The sequence below is a fragment of the Gobius niger genome (genome assembly GCF_951799975.1).
Source record: "Gobius niger genome assembly, chromosome: 19".
Taxonomy (NCBI): Eukaryota; Metazoa; Chordata; class Actinopteri; order Gobiiformes; family Gobiidae; genus Gobius; species Gobius niger.
In genome coordinates this window covers 17,632,805-17,656,128 of record NC_136870.1, presented here as the reverse complement: position 1 = coordinate 17,656,128, position 23,324 = coordinate 17,632,805, and the positions used below count along the sequence as shown (strand labels likewise).

The following is a 23,324-nucleotide window of genomic DNA, read 5'->3' as shown; positions in this document are numbered from 1 at the left end:
CTATCTTTCAACAGGTGTCAGATACACTTGGAGTACAAATGGAGGCAGTCAGGCACAGCAACATAACTTTTTCAAAAACAGAAACATTAAAAATAGGCTGACGTGAAGATAACACGTGCCGTTCACTCGATAGCCAATATATTATTTACTTGGACAAAACACATGCAGCCGGTGAACCTTCTTTACTCGGGATAAGCTACACAGTCACCTAATGCTGAGTCACACTGGGAAAATGCTGAGCCTATTTTCATAAACATTGAGAAATTTTAATGCAGCGCTCTCTACTTGCTCTCTACTGCCCCTGTGGTCAACTGTGGCACTGCTGCTACAATAAATAAATAAAATTATTATTATTTTTCCTCTTCTAGATTCCAAGAAGTGAGTAAGTCTAGGTAAGGTTGCTTGTTTTCATAGTCTAACAATTACCCCAAAGGCAATTTTTTGACATTGCTGGAATGTCAACATGGCATTACCAGTCGCAAAAGCCTCTCACAATAAGAGTCAAATGCCAGTTTCAAAACAAGTGAAGCTGCTCTTTCTTTCGTCGTCAAATGAGGTTGGGTTTTACATGCCAACGAGAAATCAAGAAGCTTTGTCGCTTTTGTTGCACGCACAAAACACCCGGTCGGACTCCGCCCAACGAGAGCTGTGTTTAGGCCAAGTGGATCAACAACTCCATGATCGCTCCTTTTGTATGGGACATTTAAGAATATTAAAAATCCTTGCGACTTGCTACACTGCAGGGCGGATACCTACAGCATCGTATGACATAAGTGACATAGCTGGTTGAGTCCAGGTGAAGGTTAAATTTAGCTCTGGTTTAGTACTGGGTTCGTGTCGGCGTAGATCTGGCATCACATTGATTTAACCTATTGGCTTGGACCTAGTTTAGAGTCTGTTGTAGGTAGGGTAGGTTCTGCTTTAGTACAGGATTTTTAGGCTCTGATTTAGATTTTGGTTTGGCTATTAAAGCCCTAATTTTGCCCGGGTGTAGGCAGGTTTTAGTCTTAGTCTTTTAGTTTTAAGTCTTAGGGCGGATCCGTTGACCTCACTCCCAGTTCAACCTTTTCAATCAGGTGTAGGTGTCCAAGGTGCCGCCTAAGACCAATATTTGGTGGCCCTCAGGCTACTTGTTGAATTGTCACACTTCACCAGAGATATGCCAGATACTTTTCACTGCAAGTGTAATCATTCCAGACAATTAGAAACTAACTTTATTGAGAAGCAGAGCAGGCACTAAGCTTCTAACTCCAAATAAACGATTCTGACCTCTCTTAAATGCTGTGGGTCTCCATGCTGTATACACTCCAATATGTGGCCCTTGATGAAAAAACCCTGGACACCCCTGGGGTAGATCTACAACACCAGATGCCGCATGAATGCTTAAACAGCTGACTGCAACTTCCTGTGGAGCCAGGCAATACATATTTAAGAGGGCTTTGGGATTTTCTCCTTGACTTGTCGTGACGCACCTCGATGCTGCTCCGTCAACACAGCGGCGGCGATCGTGTTTAGCCACCAACAGCGAGCTTTGTGTTCGGTGTGGCGACCAGTGGCGTAAAAGAGGAAGGCGGGATAGCAGGCAAGGTGATTTTGAGTTAATATTGCACCACCAGGGTTATGCGTCTTGGAGGTTGACTTATCGCACCAGGAGCAGTATCAACAACGACCGACTTTAAGCTTATTAGGGCCGATTAAGGAGATTAACGTGGCTCATGTCTAGAGTGAGCAGATGAAGTAGCAGGGCTTTCTACAACAAGGCTAAAGAGGCATAAGCAAAATGAGCCGCTATGGGTATATCTTTCAGTTTATCTTTCAGTTTTCAGTGTTTGCTAGGCGATTACAAACTTATTTACATTGTTTGTCGCATGAAAAGGCTTATAACTACTACTACTATTTGTATACGCTATGTACTAGTACCTGTAGGCTTAAACCAAGGACTAAACCAATACATAACTAGATCTGGGACAGGTCAATTCTCAATCAGATGTAAAGCGGATCTAAAGAATGACTATAAACCAAAAAGGTCAATTCTACTTGCAAGGAACAATAAGACATCACACGATAAGGCATTTCAGAAAACACTACTACTACATATTTAGGCCCCAGTTAGGTAAATTCACAACACAGGTAAGGGAAAGTTGTTACGTAAAACATGTATGGGACGTCTGTGCATGTTGTAGATTAGGGCCTATAGGTGTCTTTGTGTCTACCACCAATCCCCCGCAACAAGACTCCTGTTGTAGAGACTGACAGGTGGATTCTGAAATGCTGCAGTCCCACCTCCACCTGCGACACTTAGCTTCAGCCTCCGGGGCACCTCACCTTGAGTAATCCCTGGCTGCCTCAATGCCTCCTGGAAAGACAAAGACTTCCTGTGTGCTAAAATAAGCTACAAGGTAAACGGCATAATTGTAAAGTGCAGTCCTGAGTTACTTCTACGGAGCAAACAAGAAAGTTATGACCACATAACAGTATAAGACCACATGGAAACTTATTATTATACTACAAAAAACCTTTGTAATATGCTATTACTAATTTGTCATTCAATATTGCAAGTACCTATGCAGTCCTATTGCCAAAAGAAGCGGTTCTATCTTGCCATGGTGAAGATTTATTGCCCAAGGATCTTCTTTTTCATGGGTCTTTCTCAATCAAGCCACAAAAAAAAAACGAACAAATGTGTGACACTTTTCTCTGTTAAATGCTGGACTGACGTTGATTAAACGACAGCAACTTCTACTACCACCACTACCATTGCAAGCTAATAATACTATTCCAACACCCATTGCACGCTACAAGCCGTGTCACACAGCGAGGGGCGAATGTAGGTGACAGACTTAGAGTTTTTAATCCTTGACTGTGCTACTATCAGTGCATGTCAGCAGGTGAAGGGGCAGCTGCCACACAGGCTGTTTAATGCACACACACCAGTACAATGTGGGGCAGTGAGTCGGCACATCAGCAGCTCATGTCTTCAACCACAACAGAGGGGGGAGAAAGTTGTTTGTTTACATGCGACACCGGTGTGAAAACATACTTAGGCATGTCTTCTTGGGGCCTGGAAATGTTTCACAACCTGCAGTGCAAAAGTAGCTGTGAGGTGTGGAAAAATGACGTTTGCTAAAAGTGTACTTACAGTCCTATAATATTCCAGCAATAGGTCTGAGATGGGGAAGCTGAAGCTATTTGAGATTGAAAAACTTTTTGTTGTTGATAACTTCTGCACAGCACTGCTACTAACTACATGTCGAGTGAACACTAGCCTCAGTGTCTCTGGTTGTAATTGAAAACTGAGATTAGCTTTGGATCACAGCGCACATTGGGCAGTTTGGTCGGAGCGAGCTGCTGACAGACATCGTGACCCGAGTTACCACCACCTCCACGCGCAGCACTGACACAGCTCCAGTCAAGGTCAGGCAGAGAACAAAAGTATAACAGTAGATTAGCCGCTTCATAGGACACAACAATGCAGCTTTGGACATGGGGATAGCAGCCAGAGAGAGAGGGAGAGATGGAAAGAGAGGGACAGAGGGGGACGGAGAGGATGGGGATTGTGCTACAAAGTTTAGAAAGTTTATTTCATTATATTTATGAAAAATAGTGATTGCAGAACTGGATCTAATGCACTAGAGATGTTGCATACATTCATAACAGTCTGGCAGTGCATGAGAAAACAATGGACTAACTAGCTATTACCTTACTGCACAAAAAGATTATCTTGTTCATGTTTTAGTCTTATCATATCATAAAACTATAAAGATAGTTTTCATAAACTCATATCGTGATAGACACTGTAGGCAATTTGAGGGTTATCTGGCTGTAATAGGCCGAGATGTATTTGAGATAAGAGAAGATAATATCAAACTTTATTGATCACACGGATGGAGAAATCACCTATTACAACTGCCAGCAATCACAGAAGGTAATGTGCAGACAAGTTAAAGTGAAATAAAGGTGTCTTATGTGCAATGAATAAAAAAAGGAGGCAAAATAAAATAATATTAACAAAAAATCAAACTAGAACAGAATGTAAAATATAAAACTATCAGAAACGTCAAAGTTGACAGTGCAAAGTTTACAAGTGCAGGTGATTGTGATTGATAAAGTCACACTGATTGCAGGTGTTTGCTAATACAGATGTTTTACACATGGTTTATGAAATGCCATTTGTCAAAATACGGTTGAGTCTCGCATATCCCAGTGTCTATCACATTTTGCATATTCCCAATAGTTATAACAGGTTCATCGGTGAGTTCTATAACTTCACGTTGCTTTCATTATCTTTGTGCATTGGATTGATGTTTGTGTGTTGCGTCCTACCTGTAGCTCGCACCACGCCACCTCCACCGTGGTCTCCGTGTCCAGCCCTTTGTACACGTTCTTGAAAGACCCCCGTCCGATCTCTATGTTGAACTTGAGGTATCTTCCATCGGGGGACGTCGCCACGGCTTTGGTCTCCAGGTCCTCTTTCTCCTCCTGCTCCCACTGAGTTTCAAACGTGATCCGGGATAAAGGTTTGTGCTGTTTGGTCAGGACGTGCTCAGTTTCGGAGTCCGAGCTGGCCTCCGGCGCCCGGGGTCCGCGCTCCCAATCAGCACCGGGGTCAGTGGTGTCCGGCTGCGAGGGGGGCGTGTGAGCGCTCGCGGCCGGGCTGGAGACGGGTGAGGGCGAGCGGGTTGACTCTTCCTCGGCCTTCTCCTCCTCCACCCGGGACTCTGTCAGTGTCAGGATGTTTTCAGCAGACCAGGACAAGGCTTTGGACAGGACGCCACTGTAAAGAGGCGAATCAAGGTCCATACTAATTTTCTGCAGCCCATAAGAGTTCCTTCTTGCGCCCAAGTGCGTCCTGAGCACAGATGGGACACGGGACTCTGTCATATCCATATGGAGACCAGGGAAGCCGCGTCCTGGTATCTCAACTTGCGCGTTGGACATAGTTGCAGGTTTAATGTAATCTCAATTCGGTGCCTAAAGAACAGGAATAATATTGTGATTAAAAAAGGGGTATGTGATGCCGTGCCATGTTTTACAAAGCTTCAAAACTAACAAAACAGGCCATTCGATTACTGAAATCTACATGCTTCTGTCATCTTTAAACACAAAGCAAACGAATACATCCTCGTTCTGAATAAACAAAGTTGATAAAGTCCACTTACTCATGGCAGCTGTCCAGTCAGACCGTCTCACTTCGGCGCGTTACGCACATAAACGCGCATTAAAGCATACTTCCTCTCGGGATTATCGGAGTTGTTCTCTTCTCCAAGTCCTCAGCCATAACCTCCAGAGAGAGGGCAGCTCCGGGTATATCAACACGGAGCGGTGGAAAGCTGAGCGCGCCGTGCGTCCGGTTGCGCGCGGCCAAAAACTCCGCCCCTTCTCCAGCTTTGACGCGCGCGAATCCAGGCAGGCAGTAATTACACGTGGAAACATATTACTAATTAATGTCAAAAGGCGAAGTAGAAGGGGTAGATTATGTACTGTCTCAGCAGCTGTTTGTGCACATATTCTTTGGTTGTTTGCTAAATGCGGCATTGATGTTGTCCTTAACTGAACCGTGAGTTAGAGACGATACCTGGCATTTTCTTTTATCGATCACACGGGCAGAGAACATGCGCAGTGGGTTTAAATCATTGACTAATAAATTTGATTTAGGTTAAATCCTGTTGGTGCCTTAACCGGACAAGACCGAGAACTAATTGACCCCGTGTGACTTTCCTGAATTGCGCGCCAGCCTCTATTCCCTAATGCACACACTTGTCCGGCTTGGGCTATAGGCTATATATAAATGCGCGTGCTTCTCGTACATTGATGGTCTGTGTTGGCTTTTTTTTCTTCCTCCTGTAATATAATTCACACGGACATCACACACTCGCCTAGTAGTTTCACAGTATCACCAAAAGGGGGAGCCAACAAGAGGCAAAGACAGTAACTGGACACTTCATTATCAGTCAAGGCCGCGCAGAGCAGTCCCACCTGTTAAAACTCGTGTGCGCAGAGCTTTACCGATGGCAGATGTACACGCTGGATCCCCCTGGGGATGGAGCGTGGGCGGCACATGACGGAAACTGCGCTGCTGCGGGCAAAAAGAAGGGATCAGTACGTCTCCAAATCACGTTGGCATCACAGTGTGTCTTTCCGCACTGTGAGCAAAAGGCATTTGAATATGAGACGAACTGAGAAGTAGGCGATTGTATTGATAGTCTAAATAAAAATCTCTCATCTGTACAATTTACAGGGTCTAGGACTCGAAGAGGTTTGAATATCTGTAGGACAAAATCTAAGGTCTATAAAGTCCTCATGAAGAACTGTGTAGTAATGAGTGTGTCAGACAAAGATCCTTATTTTGTGTGTATCCTAAGCAATATAACTTTTTTAGATACAATTTCAAGATGGCAAAACTGAAACATTGCCTGTCTCTTAATAAATGGTACAAGTGCAAGTAGAGGTGATCCCTGTAGATATTCATTGTATATGTAGATGGAACATTTTCCTACATACACAGTTCATTTTTAATAAAAGAGTGGGTTGTTTGTCATTTTCTTTTCACAGTACTGACCATATGTATTGATAGCAGGGCTTAAAATAGTGTGGCAGAAGTGTTTTTGTGATTGTTATCCTGTTAAACCCTTGATGGAATAAACAAATCTGCCTCTTGTACAAGACAAACAAAACAACAGTTACCAAATGTAGATTTATTTTCCTATTTTCGGATAAGAAAAGGAGTGGGAATTTTGATAGAAAGGACAGAGGAGAGTCACAGTAGCACAATAATAGCATGACAGCAATCTGAAGTCCGTTCTTATTACACCAAACCAGAGCTGTGGTCCAGGCCCCTGCGGAGCTCCTCTAATGGAAGCGTTCACTCTCAAAATACAGGTCCCTCTGGTGTTGTGTTTGGGGATTTCTTTGGGATGTCATAACAGAGCGCCAGAGCTAATTTAACTGAGCATTATTGTTAAACAGAAATAAAAAAAAAAGTATATTTACAGAAATAAGAGCAGCTAAATCTCCCAAACAGTATTCATTGTAGTCCTGAAGCTTGCTGCGTAAATGGCAACAAATGCTAAGTTTAGCAACAGTTACCTAAAAAGTGACATTTAGCCATTGTCACCAGTTTGCCCCATCCCCACATGGATATACAGTATATTGTATATATACTGGTTCATTTTCAATTTAAAAAAACATGAACCAAAAAAGGCAACACAAATGAAAGGACCAGCATGGACCTGGCAGGGCATTGAGGGCACCACTGTGTGGCCTGAGGGCTCCCTGTTACAATGGCCTCTGGAGTACAGAATGGGGCTCATAGAGACGGAGGTATAGCACGGGCACCGTTCAGAAGAATTTGACTCCTTTGCCGTCGTCCATTGATATGATCTCAGCTTTGCCTTCGGACTGTAAGGCCTGCAATGACCGCAGCAGCATCCACTCCTCCAGACCGTGGAACTCTGCACAAAATAGGCGGACAAAAGTTTAATATCGCAGCCGTCGCGGAAAAAGAACTGAGACTTGTGACATTGACCAGCATAAAACATTTTGGAACTTTTGAATGTCTAAGTTCATTGAGAGAAAATTGTATTGAATTTTTTATTTATCTATGACTGATCATCATTTTCCAAAGGTCCTATAGAACGCTATATTCAGACTTACTGTATGTACAATAGGCCAGGATGAACAATGTGTGTGCGTGAATGCATGGTGGTGGTCAGAGGGACCGTTGATGCAGATGTGTCCAGTCGTTACAGCGTAAGTCTCCCCCAGGGGAAACTGAACACCACCGAGTATAGTGTGAATGTATAATTCTCATGTAAAGTGCTTTGTAACTGTCTGTGAGAGGCGCTATATAAATATAGTTCTACTCCTTCGACTGTTCACAACTTAGCCTTGGTATATTTAGTATTATAACTTAAAATAGTGTATGCATCCAGAAAATGCCCTTAGTTATAGAAATGTTGTTACATGTAGCAGTAAAATATTCAGGCAGTTTCCTCTTGTGCTCGAGAACCAGACCACCTGACCAGGGCAGCAGTGCAAAATGCAACAAATCCTTGACAAACATTGAAGACAGCCTGCACAAACGGACCATCACAAATGGACATAAGTTTGGTGAAGGGCGATGTAAAACATAGAAGACCTTTATGGATTCCTTTGTATGAAATTTACCAGGGTGCGGGCTTGCATTGTGAAAAAAAAAAGACTACATTTGCAGAGATACTGAAACTTATGCCATTTAAATCAAACAACAGCCCAGGAAATGTTTTTGACAATGTAAAAAATATTAAATCCTGAAAATGTTGCATTTGATGTTTTGATCGATGCCTTATAAGTGTAAAATATATTCAGGAGTAAAGTAATATTCGTCAAAAAAATCCTACCTTCACTTTCTGTATCATCTCCATTGGATAGCTCATAAAGTGTACAAACAGTGTTGACCATGCCATTTTTGGATATCTGAAATATGATAAAACAGACATGTTGGTATGCTATAGAATAACATAATTCACTAACATAATAGTTAAAGATGAGAGTCCTCACTGCACAGCCAATGGACATGAGATAAGCCGCACAGGGATGAATTACACAACACAGTAATACCAGCCAAACATTTGCTGTACAATGGCTGCAAGCAACTTTTTAAAGGAAATTCTAAAAGCAAAGACATCCAGTGTTTTACAGAAAGATGATCAAGATGTCCTCGGGCAACAAAGAAACAGCACAATATCAACAAGGGATTCAGAATTTCTTCCCCCTCTTGCTTTTGAGAATTTGTCTCAAAATCCAGTTACCGGACATGTCTGAATTTGGTGATATTATCAGTGAACTGGCCTAAAGGGAACATTGGTGCATCTAATCTACAACAGGAATCATGATTACTATATAAAATTACTCTTCATTTTAGTAATTGGTAAATAAATTAGTATAAATCATAGCATTTATGGCATTTTGTCAATTGTTTACATTTTTAATCTCGTACAAACACATTTGACAACTTACCCACTGGTATATCAACTTCCCCCACTCCTCCGGCCGTCTCCACATGACTAAACATCTAGATTTGTTTTTGTCCAACCACTCCAAGTTCCCTGAAGCAAAGCAATAAAACAAATGAGATAATGTGATTGCTTTTGAAATGACAAGAGCCAGACAAACATTTCTCAAACAAAACATGGCCCAACCTTTTTTCCTTAATTCCTCAAATACAACTTGAATGGCTTCCATAGACAGCTTCCCTGTAATTTAGTTAAGGAAAGGAGGTAAGGGATGAGGGAATATAAGGGAGAACAAACTAAGCCTTCAGGCAGGATCTCAAATGGGATATTTTTAATGCCACATTAACATTCCTTATAGAGGTTATCTCCCAGAACATCTGGATAGTTAAATTAATAGGTTTAGATTACTTGACTTCAATAATAAGCAAGCAAGATTATTTTAGGAGTTTTATTGTCTGAAAACAAAGACAATGAGGGGAATTGCCGTGTCGTCACATCCGAGGCACTGGTGGGCAACACAAATGTATTGAATGGATATTAATAGTTCTATGAAGGGTCAAAACATCGTTCACAAACAGAGCATTGCATAAAAGATCTGTGATTTAATAAACAGCTCTTCAAGCTCAGAAAAATCCGCTGTTTGCCCCCCAGTCACCAAAACATCCAGTGAAAATCAGGGAAATAAACAATAGCAGCGATCCTCCCTATTGACATCACATAATTATTATCCAGAAAATAATTTCTATTTTTATAGAAATAAATGTAGCTCCTTGCAACATGCTGTTGTGGTTTGTTTTACTTACTTATTATGCTGTAAATGCAACAAAAAAAAACATTATCTGTCAGTCAGTTCTTGTGTCTTTTGTATACTGTTTCTTTTTAACTGAGTTATCCCATTTATAAACCTGCTGTTAAGAACTATGTAAGGATACGTTCAATCTTTTTGTTGTTGAAAATGGGGCTTTCCTGAGCTTCCATGACGTCCAGAGTGTAGAGTTTGTGATGTCTGCAGTACGACAGTGTCAGGGAACACCATGCTGCCAGCTGCTTCTGTCTTGTGTCAGCATTGGGCTGTAACCTGTAATGGACACATGATTCAAATCACAACCAAAACCAAAGACACTGAGGCATAGGAAGTTTATTTTATTTCTTCATTAGGGAGGTTAAAAAGGTCAGCCAATATCTCAAATGTGTGACAGCGAGGGGTTGATTTGTGGTCTGTGTTTGGACTTTTACTATAATTAGATCGGACAAATATTTGCCAAAACAACAGTTCGTTTCAGTTTAGCTTTATAATTTATTGGACTACCTCAGATTTATGCCCTTGCCACAAGTTTAATTTAGATTTACTGGAAGGCATGGCCTTTTCACTGAGTCCAACTTTAATGGTTCCAGTAAGGATACCCAGCAGCTCGATCTATATTTTCAGCATACTGATCAACATTTATCACTAAATGAAAATAAAATAAATAATAAATAAGCTTGACATTTCAGTCATTAAAATAACTGAGGTACACGCCCAAATATAATCTGTCCCTTCTCGACTGGAGATCCAATTATATACACAAATGTAAATCACAAGATTCAATGATATAAAAACACGAGTGTTTACATTGACGTTCCTTTTATTTGAAGCTGCTCGCTTGTTAATTTCTGCTAAGTTAGCTGTGGACCCTTCCCAGAAAAACCACAAATAGAACAATCCGAGAGCACCAGAATCAATTCTCACAGTTCTAAACTGCCTAAACGATGGATATTTGAAATGTCTAATGGTTGTATTTGCTAAGCAGAAGTTTTTCGGGTTGACTATTTCTAAAACTTTACACTGTGGTCACTTCCCTAGCTATTTGACATGTAGCATGTTAGCTAATGGGCTAATTTTTATGCTAATTCGGCTTGCAGGGGGTCTGGGTTTAAAATGAACATATTCCAAGGTTATTCTTGATCAGAGGATATTATCACTACAGTCAAGGTTAAGTTACTCACGTAAAAAACGGAGGGAAGTTATATTGCCAGGGCCACTCAAAACTCATTGCAGTTGTGCGGTGTTCACAGCTGAGCTGACAGCTTCCGGAAGTTGGTCCTGCCGTAAAACAATTCCGACAGATGTGTCATGTTTAGCGCCTGAAGTTTGCTCACTAAGCCTGTGTATTGAAGTAAGACAATATGTATTGGGCAATGCGTGTGTTTAGAATAACATCCACCTTAACCATGGATCTATTGACCTTAACACGTCAATTTCTAACAGATTATCAATGTTAAAACATAATAGTGAGCGCTTGTATCCAACAGGGGGCGGCAAATCACCGTCTCGATGTCAGCTGTCACGGCACAGAAGAAGTTGAGCACAGCTCGCGCTCCCCGCCCACTGTCTGCTCCTGTCCAGTGTGCCCACGGTGCCCGCTTTCATTCCGGGGACAGTCAATAACACCCGACTGCGTCTGCTGGGTCTCTCGGAGGCAGGAGCTATGGGCAAAGGTAAAGATTTGAGCGACTTTGACAAAGGGCAGATAGTGATGGCTAAACGCCTGGGGGAGAGCAGCTCTCGGATCTCGGCTCTGGTGGGTTGCTCCAGGTCCACGGTGATTGCCATCTACCAGAAGTGGTGCAAGGAAGGAGAGGCTGCCAGCCGGCGCCAGGGTCACGGACGGCCGAGACTCATTGATACACTGGGGGAACGAAGGCTCGCCCGCTTGGTCGAGTCGGACAAAACAGCTACTGTGGCTCAAATAGCTGAAAAAGTTAACGCCATTTCGGACAAGAAGGTGTCTTCACATACGGTGCACCGCAGCTTGTTGCGCATGGGGCTGCGGCGCAAAAAGGTGAGCGCCTCCATGCTGGCCAATGTGCACCGTCAAAAGCGACTGCTGTGGGCACTTGAACACGAGGACTGGACCATGGAACAGTGGAAAGGGGTGGCTTGGTCTCGAGAGGCACGTTTTATTTTCCACGAAGTCGATGGGAAAGTGTCAGTGCGTCGTTTACCTGGGGAAGGGGACGCACCTGGCGGATACCAAACCAGCGGCTACACAGTTACCCTTTGGGGGATGTTCTGTTGGGAGACCCTGGGCCCCGTGATCCATGTGGACGACACTCTCACTCAAAACTCCTACATCAACATCCTCGCGGACCACGTTCACCCATTCATGAACTCCGTATTCCCCGAAGGCAGCGGGTACTTCCAGCAGGACAACACCCCCTGCTACACCACTGACAGCGTCCAAGAGTGGTTTGAGGAGCACAGTGACGAGTTCAAGGAGTTGACTTGGCCTCCGGATTCCCCTGATCTCAACCCCATGGAGCAGTTGTGGGACGTGCTGGACAAACAGATACGCTCCATGAACGCATCACCCCTCACCAGTTTGGAGGAACTCAAGAACCTTCTGCAGGCCTCGTGGAGTCAGATCCCACAGGACACGTTCAGGGGTCTCGTGGAGTCCATGCCTCTTCGGGTCAAGGCAGTTTTACAGTCACGCGGAGGGCCTATGCCATATGTGCCTGGTGGTCTTATAATGGCTGATGGAAGCACTACTCCACTTTAATGCAACAGTAATTAATGCACTTAAATGTAAACCTAACTCAGCACTTATCAAGTCCCCCCAAGCACTTTTGTCTACATGTAGGCCATTCAAGTCTATCCTTAGTTTTGCAACATTTCCACATGAATTATGGACACAATTTCTTATACAAAGTTACTTTATTATTTGACTGAAATCTGCATTTTCCACAGCATATGCCTTCTTTGACTATTTATACAAGGTTTCTTAAAATTCATATTATTTGTTGGACTTCATGACCAAAATATTGTTTATTATTGTACAGTACAGCATGTAGTTATTTGTGTACATATCTTTGTAAATAAATCTATAAGATGAAGCATATGAAGCCTATTTTACAAGTTAATATATATTTTTACATTTCTATATTACAAAAAAAAAAAAACCTGCAGATAAGACATGATCAATGTACAGTAAACACACTAAAGACAAAGCAAAAGATATTAAAAATCAATTTGAGAAATTGATTGTTCTATTTCGCAAAGAAATCTAATGCACTGAGCCATGTTTGACTATCACAGCTATTTTTAGAAAGTTAAATTCCACTGAAAGTGACACTTGTGACAATTGCAACAAAATCCTTGACCCATAAGTGTGGCTTGTGTTTCGAATCTAAAATACTGTCGTCTTGCACAGTAACTGGATCATCTAGTGGATGTTGTATGTGCTTCTAGTAATCTGACTACCTCTCCTTCGTTTAAATTATGAAGATTGCTATGTAAGTCTTAAGTCATTCGTCTCATTCCGATGTGCGCTTCAGTGGAAAATCCGATCATATTCGTTCAAGATAAACTCCACGATCTGGTTTTGAAAGACCATGTGCATCGTGAGGTTATTGGACTCGTTCTCCGGTCGCAGCAGCGTCGGCCCGAACACTATTGCCACGTTCTGCACCGTCATGCGATTGTCCTCTCCATATTCAATTACACTGTTGAAAGAGATGAGATAGTGAGAAATAAAAAATAAAATACTACCTTAATACCTTATTATTGTGTTAAGCCTTAGAGGACTACTGTCATTTCCTATAAAATAATCAGTATATTCTTTGTAATAAGGTAGATTTGTTCAGATTAAAGTGAAAAACACAACAGATACATCTAAATTGGATACTAATGGTGGATACTCGGCGGTGCTGTAGCTTTCACTCTCGCCTCACAGCAAGAAGGGCTGGTTTGATTCCGGCCTGTGTGGGCCATCTCTGTGTTGGAGTTTTCTCACTCTCTCTGTGTGCTTAGGTTTCCCCTACCCTAGAACAACCCTGTTTAACTTGTTACCCAAGACTAATGAGGATTCTATATTGCAAGGGTAGAACGAGGACTTACTCATGGCCCATTGGTACAGTATAGCTGCACAGTGTTATGGAATGGCAAGTTTACATTTCTTAAGGCACACTTTTATGAGAAAGTAAACAAACAAACATCACAAAAGATGTTTAAAGAGACTGTACAGAGTTTAAAAATGTAAAAAAAAATGTATTATCCTGCCCCTACATGTTCCAGCAATGTCCTAATATGTAGAATGAGCCCAGACCTGTTCACCACAACTGCCTCTAAAATCCTGCACTGTCACTCGAAAAGTTGTTAATTTGCGTCCGAAGTGCCGTCATGCACAAGCTTAATATAGAAGGTGCAGTTACAAGTATGACCTGAGGTGGCAGTAGTGAGTATAAAATGGCCAACTTGCCTCTAGCTCCTTTAAACTGGGTAGACATTTTTGTTGTTTATTGTAAAATCTAAAACCTTGTATGATTTTAATCCATCATATTTAACACACTTGATTATTCTATTTTATTAACATTTTTCTTTTTCTTCTCATAATCACATCATCCGCAGATCAACCAATTAAAGGACAGACTCCGTCCCAAAGCCTGCAATAGTATCTTCAATAACGCTGTCACGATAATTACTATATTGACTTATCGTTCAATGAATAACAGATAAACGATACATTTTTGAGCTTGATATTTATCGTCTGTTCATTTATTAGCATTGTTTGTAAAACTTAACTGAAGCAAATTGAGCTACATTTTATTTCATTTTTATTGCAGCTTGTGTGGTATTTTAGGATATGATTATGCACTTTTAGAAGAAAAGTTTACTGTAATTTTTGTGCCTGAGAGCCAATAATATCGTTTATCGTGACACTTTCTTGCCTCAATATATCGAACCTCAAATTTGTTATCATGACAGGCCAACTCCTCAATGTTAAAGTGAAAACCTACTTGCGTAAATGTCCAAAGAGAAGCTTCATGGTGTCGTGGTTTGGCTGAGGCAAAGACTTGACCAGGTTACAAACATAAGACAGTTTTGTGTTATAGTCGGTTTGTCCTAAAGGGAAGAAGAAGAAAAATCAAGTTAAATGATGAAGCCTTTTAAAGTAGAACCCGAACATCCCACTAGATGTCACTGCATTCAAAGGTTAGGCCATCGCCAAAGACAATCATAATGATGCCCTATTATTTGACCACATGGATACAAGTGTACTTCTTATACTAGTCTTTTTACATAATAGGACCTTTCTATCCTTTTAACAAACAATATTCTTACTGCTATTCAACCTGGATGACTGAGAGCCCCTATTAATATAAAGATCTATCTGTAAATCCGATCCAACCGCTGTCTGCAGGACCTCAGTCTGCAGGACCTCAGTCTGCAGGACCTCAGTCTTCAGGACCGAACGTTCCCACCCACTGACAGTTGCCGCGGTAACAGCCGAATCACTGTAATACACTTCTGCGCTCCACCTGTCATCACATCGCAAAGGGCCAGGATTTTCTTTTCTTTTTTTATGTGTGAGCGCTCTGATTTCTGGAGCTATTAATACTACAGTGTATCTCAAAAAGTGAGAAAATTAGGCAGCAATAGCAACAACATCGTTTCAATTATCGCTGAATTATTATCAGTAGTTATTTCTTTCTCCTCTTTAGGGTTAGGTGAGTCCTGTTTTAAACCAGACTTTTTTTTATCCCTCCCAGCCAAGTTTAGATCTGGTGTTAGTCACAGAGCTGTTTTTCCTCCTCAAGTGGTACTTAGTGTAAAAAAAACTTTGAAAACCATTGACACAGACTTGACATCGCACCTGTTCCTGGGTCTATTATGGATCATTGTGACTAAGAGAACTTTACGTCCTCAAATTTGACAAGCTCTTCGAAAGAGTTGAGAAGGCAGCAGCGAAAGTGGGTTAACACAAGAGTTCAATTTGTTACAGAAGCTAAAATAAGCATTCTAATGGATAATAATAACAAACTTACTGATGGCTTCTATGAATTTGTTAAAGTGACTGAATGGGAAAAGCGGCTCGGGAAGCTCTCTGAAAAACAGCTTCAACGCTCCGGTGATCACGTGCACGTCCTCCCACTGGCCATCCTCCAGGTCCAACTCCTCTGTTCACCAAAATACATAAACATATCATTAAAAAAAAAAGCAGTGCATTTTACCACATGCAGTTAACTACACCAGAGGGCGCCCTTTTCTATGGGAAGCCACAGTTCGGTCTTTCACAGGCGATAGAAATAACACAAGTTTTAAAAGTAAAACAAAGTGTACCGTGATCCGCCTTGAAGCGTAGTCTCTGAATAACAGCGAGGTTTCCGCTCACTCTGTAGAGACCGTCGATGTCTAAACCTGCGGCCAAAAAGAAAGTCTCATCAAATATGGCAGTACACTTTCAGTAATGCATTTCATAATTAACCACGTAACCTCCATTTTAACCAAACACATTCAGCTTTACCCGAATTTAAAAGCTTCTCGACTGGAGCTCAGTGTCACGCCTCATTTCAAGGATAAGACCTACAAAACTGAGCTAAGATTTTTCACTGCGTTGTTGCTTTTTTGTCACATTTTTGCTACATTTTTGTAACTTTTTGGTTGCGTTTATGATGCTTTTTCATCCCTTTTTTGTGGCATTTTTTGTTGTGGTTTTGTAATTTTTGTGTTGTGTTTTTTGTTGCCTTCTGTCGCCTTTTTGGTGAGTTTTGGAAGCTTTTTGGTTGCTTTTTCGTCATCTTTTTCGTCACATATTTGTAACTTTTCCATCATTTTTTTGTTGCTTGTTTTCACCCTTTTGTTGCGTTTTCATCCTTATTTCCGTGTCGTTTTTGCCACTATTTTTGACTCTTTCTTTCAAGATTTGGGTAAAGGCCAACTATCGAAAATGTGCTTGTTTAAGGCGGGGCTTAAGAGGTTAAATGAAAGTAAACAGTCTGTCATGAGCACATAAGTAACAAGTCTTTCCAAACATATGAACGTGGGTTGCAGAGGTTAAAGGACACAGAAAAGTAATGAAGACAAACACAGCCCTAAACCATAATGCCTTAATAAACTGCAAAAGTTCAGTTCTATTCAAGATTTTTCTAATTGAGTTCCAATTAAGCTGTATTTTGGTCTTGTTTGGTGAAAACACAAATAGCTTGTAATCTTTCTTTAAATTCAATGGAACAAACTCTATTCAAGACAGTTCAAATATTTGGTTGTGCAGCAATAAGTGGATTCCTTCACGGGGACAAATGATCAAACAGATGCATGTTTTCGAGCAGTGTGAGGACGCCAGAAGGTACCGACAAAGACCCTGCAAATATAAACATATAAAACAAAAGCAGCGTTACCTCTTCTCTCGACCGCCCTGATGCACTTCTCCACAAAACTGGGAACAGAGCTCTTTTCCAAACCGCACAGCGTGGCCAGATGGCACCCGAACACGTTATCTGGAGAGAAATGAAAAACAAAACTAATATTGGTGCTTGCACAACAGGCCATGACAAATGTTCATGATAAATAATTGTGGGGGAATTAATGGCAAAATGAGAGGATTGTGTGGCATGATTATTCAGTCAAAACAACAGTATTTTATGGTGTTCTCTCTTAACACAAAATACAACAAATAAAATGCAATTAATTATTTTTCTAACAAAATATGACTCTCAAAGTCCATTTTGCTACAAGAACTATACAGAAGTTTTTTTTTACTTCAAATGGGGACACTGCATGTTAAAGCAATACTAAGTAACCTGTAACATTAATAAATCCTTTTCGTAGTCCTTCTGGAGGTAATACGAGTGTTCATGGGATGATCGTGGGGTCTTTCATCTCCCCCTGGTGTCTTTGGCCAGAAAACCACCCTTGCAACTTCCCTGCTCTGACCCAGAGGCGCAATACACACTAATGGAATCACGAAGCAGAAGCTAACAGGCTAACGGGCAAAGCTAACTGCGGGGTAGCGCCACTTAAACAGTATTTACAGCCAAGTTTGAGTGAAAAAAATGATCTCTATTGTGTAATTGGATGTACAATAACCCTCTCTCCCTTTATCTTTTCTGTCAGCGTAGTATTTACTCTCACGGACAATTAATGAGTAAAAAAACTCTAGGGGCATGAGTTACTTAGTTCTGCATTAAAAGTCTTGATTGTTGTCATGGGCTAATTTTAATCTACTCCTCCATTTTGCTTTCAGTGGAGTAACAACATGTTGAAATAGCATGGTACCGCCTTTATTAGCTTGGCGTGACATGTGAATACCTCTGATGTAGCCCTTCTCTTTGACGGACTGCAGCGTGGGACGTTTCTGCAGGAACTTCATGAGTTTGGTCCGGACCCTCTTCTGATCCGCATCCGCCGCGTTACTGGACGAGTGAGTGACACTGGGCCTGGAGGCTGCGACACCAAAAAACACTCAATCAGTTCTGTATTTTTAGCACTCTGATGGCCTGGATGCACGGAACTGGGTCAAAATGAACCGCATGATTAAAACAGGATTAAAAGTCCCATGTCGGGCTTTACTTAGGCTTTCTGAAGAACTTTTCGACACAGTAGCATTTCACGTTTTTAAACTTGAAACATTCAGCTCAATACTGTACGCCACAGGGAGAGAGAATGTATCAGGTTAGTAATTTACATCTTCTCTTGTCTAGTTGTTTGTCGTCCCGCTCGATGTTGGGGATGTTGGGGATTTTCTCATAGAGGTCGTTGTCCTCCTCTCCTGAGTGGTGCTCCAGGACCTGGTATTCCTGACAACAACAGCAGGATTTACATGTCACAGCATATTCATGGGTGTATGAACTGTTTCTCTGCAGCAGCTTGTAGCACATGTATACTAGCCTCAGTGGTGTTCAGATTTGGCCTAAAACAAGTAGCTGAATGACTCTCCTACTCTCAGTTTCCAACTTTGTTCTGTGCTAATGTATCAAAGTGACGTAACAGGTCTTTGAATGAGCAAAGGTGTGACAGAGCTGGCACTTGTCTGTGTGTTTTGTGCAGTTTGTCTTATAAAACATCAATAAAAATTAATTCATTACAATGTCCTCAGCGTTGTTGTATATCGAGACTCCACAATGTAAGTATTGATGATGGAAGGGCATGCAAGTGTCTCATGGGAACACGCAGAGGTTTCGCCAGAACCTGTCGCCTCAACAAAACATCATGTGACTAAAGGCATTTGTGTGATATGGCTGCCAAGTCAGCCTCAAGCAGTAAGTACAAAGACAGCTACCAACACCTACTTTCTAATTCAACTAGCTCTCATCCAAGTGGTCTACCAACGATACACAAAACTACAAGTAAAAGATAGCATAGTGAAAAAATAATTAATTGTATTCAGTGGTCCTCTTACCAATTGTCGTATAGTGTCGTTCAAGACTTTGTGCCAGTCGCTGATGATGCTCTCTGTGTCGTACTGTATCAGGAACTCCACTCCGTTTTTACCTTTTAGCTAGAAACAGAAAGAGGAAGCATTTCATTTTCTATTGAATCAACAAATACTGTCATTTCTTTCAAGTGTGTACCTCTAAGACATTCTTCTTGCTGGATTTGTCCTTGGATGCCCAGTTCACAGTAGCTCCTCTCAAATCTACTTGAATTTCAGGCACAATCTGATTGGTCTTGTTCTGCAAATAGACAGAAAATGCTTGTTAGCAAATTGCTATTAATGCTTTCCTCATGACAACAACCAACTCCAAACAAAACAAAGTGTGACCGCGTCATGCGCTACCTCAGGGTTAGGAGTCAGTGAACATAAAAGTGACACACCGGCACGCACGTTTCATGTTTCTCTGGAGCGAAAATATGATCCGATAAATACTTTTAAAAAATAGGTAAAAGGTTGCTCTGTCTCGGGCATTCATTAATATATGGACTTGAATAGAGTGGAGGTAAATTTAATGGGAGCTTTTAGTAAACACCATGTCAATTTGCTCATGCATTTTCAAAGCCACACTGTCAATCCAGGCTGTACCAGATTCAGTGCATTTCATTACTGTAAATAAATCCCTGTGTCTTATTCAATTTATTAGGTAAAAAAGGCTATAAAGTATGGAAAACAAGCTGTAGTTGACTTTGCTGTGCCACTGTTTATTCTTCCTTTACTTGACATTTAATTTCAGACGGTGGAAATATTGCACACGGGAGGGATACAAAATATGTAGAAATCTGCGAGAGATTCTCTGTATGAGACCTACAGGAGAATTAAATGTTGTGAAAGAGGATAAGTTTGTGGGGTATAATCAATTTAACTATAAAGAAAAAAGTTGTACCGAGGCGCCCGTTGCTGTGGATTTCGGATCTTTGTGAAATGTCAGAATTCCATGCTGAAGAACCGTCCAAGTTTGTGCCCAGTTTTTCCTACAGACAAAGATAATATATGTGTAAGAAACAAAGGGGTTAAAAAAGTGACACCTGACTATTTTTAACAAAACAAATATTCAAAAAACAGACTCACCTCACTTTTTTCCCATTTTCACATATTTTAGTTTTGTTGAGAATTCCAGCTTTTTCTAAATTCTGCACCTGCATCAAAGACATACGGTTAGATCAGGGCAAAGAGGAATGGGCTTGAAACACATTATGTGCGTATGACAGGTTCTCATGTTTCTCTAATTTGGATGAGATAATGGAGGTTACACTGCCTGATTAAACAAGTCTCCACCTTTAACTAACTGTTATGATCTGGGGTCGCTGCAGTTGGTCAGGTTTAGGTTCAGCAACACTATGTGCTCAAAGGATGAGATCAGCCGACGACCTGAACATCCTGAATGATTGACCAGGTTATTCCTTCAATGGGTTTCTTCTTCCCACATTGTGACAGAGTGGGTCAGGGAGCATGAGACATCAGACATAACTTTCTTACATGGATTGGCCGCCAGATAGCCTTCTCTTAACCGCATTGAGAATCTTTGGGCTGTGCTGGAGAAGGCTTTGCACAGTGGGCACACTCTCCCATCATTAAAGCAGTACTAAGTAACTTGTTTAGTCCCTCTGGGGGTAATACAAGTATTAATGATATGATTGGGGGGATCTTTCATCTCCCCCTGGTGTCTCTGGAGCCCCAATACACACTAATAGTGGTGTGGTCATACCGCCTTTGCGATGCCCAATCCCGTCAGACCTTGGAAGCTAAGCAGGGAAGGGCCTGGTCGGTACTTGGATGGGAGACTGATTGGGAACACCAGGTTGGTGGTGGTCGGAGGGGCCGATGGCGCAGACTGGTTGCCTCGCTTCCGTCAGTCTACCCCAGAGCAGCTGTGGCTACAATAGTAGCTTACCATCACCGAGTATGGAGTGAACGAATAGTGCAATGTAAAGCGTCTTTGAGTGTCCAGAAAAGCGCTATATTAAACCAATGCATTATTATTAGAATCACGAAGACGAAGCTAACAGGCTAACGGGCAAAACTAACTGCGGGCCAGCGCGACTTAAACAGTATTTACAGCCACGTTTTAGTGACAAAAATGATCTCCATTGTGTAATTGGATGTACAATATCCCTCTGTCCCTTTGTCTCTTCTGTCAGTGTAGTATTTACCCTCACGGACAATTGATGAGTAAAAACGCAACATGCTGCGACAACTACAGTGGCGCTTATGGCCTTTAGGGGCATGAGTTACTTAGTACTGCTTTAAATCTTGATGAAAAATGAATGCCACAAGTGAATGTGTGCTGTAATCAAATTTAAAGGCGGTCCAACCAAATATTAGAGCGTGCAACATTTTTGTTTTTGTCAGGCAGTGTACGTATCAATCAGACATTTACACCCATTGTAATTTTGTCATGAAAAGTCGATTATTATTATCATTAATTGTAATACTATTATTTTCTAAAACACAAGTGACATTCAAAGGCTACACATTTCACCAGCTCTTAGTGAAATGGGCAGTCTTACCTGTCATACGCTGTTTAATCATGACAAATGCAACCACAAAAACATAGATTATCACATTGTAAATGTTTTGAAGCACAGAGCAAAGAGGGGGGGAAAAATTAAGACAAATAGTGACTTCAAACCATTGTCAGAGAGATTGCCGTGAGATGAACACAAGACAGTTGGATAAAATGTGTATAGTTGACGAATGGCGAGTGGCAAATGAATTCTAAAACAACAAACTAATGGTTCAAATGAGAGACGTGATCCTTGCGTGGTTTGACACTTTTTTTTTGCCAATTATAGATAGACGTTGCTGCTATCTATAGACTGGGCTCAGGTGACAGAAGCAACTAAGCACCCACGTTATAGCGGAGCCACCGGGAGGTCAGATAATAAGGGTTTCTGTAGGGCCTGAACCCAAACGCCTTGAGGGGAGGAGAGAGAGGGGAGCGGTGAGATTCAGGATCAGAGCAGGAGGAGGAGGAGAATGGGTGTAGAAGGAGGTGGAAGGTGATACTGACGTTGTGCTGGATTTCTGGAGAGTTCCCGGTGCTAGAGCTGTCACTGCTGTAGTCCGACGTGGTTCTTCTGTGAGTCGGGACGAACCTCTGATTAGGAAGTAAAAGAAATGTGACACAATTGGTAACATTCGTAAATATAGACACACTAAAGACAGGTGGACAGACAAGTTAAAGCGATATTATTTCAGGAGATTTCTTTTTTTTTTTTAATTCTGCAGTCCTTGCATTTGAAGAGTTTAGTGGTGCTAGGCTAGTGCTAGGCTGTATTAAAAACAGTCTGACCCACTCCACAGTGCACCTGAGGCAAATCACTTGTAACGCCAGACTACCGATATAAATGTGTCAATAGAATAATTGTAACCATTTCGCATTAAAATAACTTATATTTGAGCTTCGTGGTTGTAAGCTACGCAGCGGTGGAGTGATCTGCTCGAAAATAGTCCCTCAAAATGTGGTAATAGACCTACATGTGATGCAAGGTCAGTTGTATTTAAAAAAAAATCTATCAACACAGACATTTATATCGGTAGTCTGGTGTTATAAGTAATTTTGCTCAGGACTGTTTTAATGCATGCTACCTCTTACTATGGACATGTGCTAGCCTAGCACTAGCCTAGCGCCACTAAACTCTTCAAATACAAGGGATTTGAATAAAAAAATGAAATAAAATAAAAATATATCTCCAGAAATCAGCAACACTCTGGATAACTAGGAAATGAGGCCCTATGTCACAAATTCTAAAATATCCCTTTAATGCTATCTAGCTAATAATCATCGGTAGCTCTACAAAAATAGATCACAGGTAGTAAATGCTACATAATATTGGGCATAAGGGACTCATTTATGAACATTCTTTGTCTGGCCATCAGTTCCCTTGTGCTGTTATTTAAGTCTAAACAGGCCTTGCCCTTGAGCTCAATGTTAAACTCCTGTTTGCTCCATGTTTGGAGCCAACTCCCACATGTTTATCCCTTTTCTTTCTTTTCCCTAAGGCAGCGCTGCAAATACAGGGCTCTGTCGTGAATTTGCCTTGCTAAACAGTTGTTGAAAACGCCGGTACGCCCTTGATACCAGTCAGACCACACCCATCCCGTAAGCCTTTCAGAGTCTCCTTGTTCGCGCAGG

At 41.5% G+C, this 23,324-nt stretch overlaps 3 protein-coding genes across 6 annotated transcripts in view; all 3 read right to left on the bottom strand.

Moving 5' to 3' along the window:
- The window catches only part of wnk4a (WNK lysine deficient protein kinase 4a), a 56,592-nt gene extending 51,267 nt beyond the window's left edge, over positions 1-5,325 (bottom strand). The window contains exons 1-2 of one of the 2 annotated variants that reach the window (XM_079577090.1): positions 5,160-5,325; positions 4,324-4,971 (exon numbers count right to left, since the gene is read on the bottom strand). In XM_079577090.1, the coding sequence (XP_079433216.1) occupies positions 4,324-4,938 (615 nt within the window). In that variant the 5' untranslated portion in view covers positions 4,939-4,971; positions 5,160-5,325. The remainder of the gene's footprint in view (positions 1-4,323; positions 4,972-5,159) is intronic. The other variant, XM_079577091.1, reaches the window with a different exon arrangement.
- A 1,355-nt stretch (positions 5,326-6,680) lies between these two features.
- vps25 (vacuolar protein sorting 25 homolog) lies at positions 6,681-11,102 on the bottom strand. The gene is made up of 6 exons (XM_079577301.1): positions 10,980-11,102; positions 9,926-10,071; positions 9,180-9,233; positions 8,998-9,086; positions 8,379-8,454; positions 6,681-7,451 (listed from the first exon to the last, which is right to left on the bottom strand). Exons 1-6 carry the CDS (start codon positions 11,024-11,026, stop codon positions 7,339-7,341), a joined length of 525 nt encoding a protein of 174 aa, XP_079433427.1. The 5' UTR covers positions 11,027-11,102; the 3' UTR covers positions 6,681-7,338.
- A 1,942-nt stretch (positions 11,103-13,044) lies between these two features.
- The window catches only part of arhgap27 (Rho GTPase activating protein 27), a 32,426-nt gene continuing 22,146 nt past the window's right edge, over positions 13,045-23,324 (bottom strand). The window contains exons 7-19 of one of the 3 annotated variants that reach the window (XM_079577123.1): positions 22,200-22,286; positions 22,041-22,103; positions 20,258-20,325; positions 20,073-20,160; positions 19,326-19,427; positions 19,154-19,252; positions 18,440-18,551; positions 18,064-18,198; positions 17,154-17,252; positions 16,096-16,173; positions 15,801-15,932; positions 14,772-14,877; positions 13,045-13,478 (exon numbers count right to left, since the gene is read on the bottom strand). In XM_079577123.1, the coding sequence (XP_079433249.1) occupies positions 13,307-13,478; positions 14,772-14,877; positions 15,801-15,932; positions 16,096-16,173; positions 17,154-17,252; positions 18,064-18,198; positions 18,440-18,551; positions 19,154-19,252; positions 19,326-19,427; positions 20,073-20,160; positions 20,258-20,325; positions 22,041-22,103; positions 22,200-22,286 (1,341 nt within the window). In that variant the 3' untranslated portion in view covers positions 13,045-13,306. The remainder of the gene's footprint in view (positions 13,479-14,771; positions 14,878-15,800; positions 15,933-16,095; positions 16,174-17,153; positions 17,253-18,063; positions 18,199-18,439; positions 18,552-19,153; positions 19,253-19,325; positions 19,428-20,072; positions 20,161-20,257; positions 20,326-22,040; positions 22,104-22,199; positions 22,287-23,324) is intronic. The other 2 variants (XM_079577125.1, XM_079577124.1) reach the window with 2 other exon arrangements.

Coding starts and splice junctions, on each gene's coding strand:
- vps25 (XM_079577301.1), bottom strand. CDS start 11,026: ATGAGTTTTGAGTGGCCCTGGCAATATAACTTCCCTCCGTTTTTTAC. Junction 8,455..8,997: donor GGAAGTTGATATACCAGTGG/GTAAGTTGTCAA, acceptor ATCATATTTCAG/ATATCCAAAAATGGCATGGT. Junction 7,452..8,378: donor AGATGATACAGAAAGTGAAG/GTAGGATTTTTT, acceptor TATTTTGTGCAG/AGTTCCACGGTCTGGAGGAG.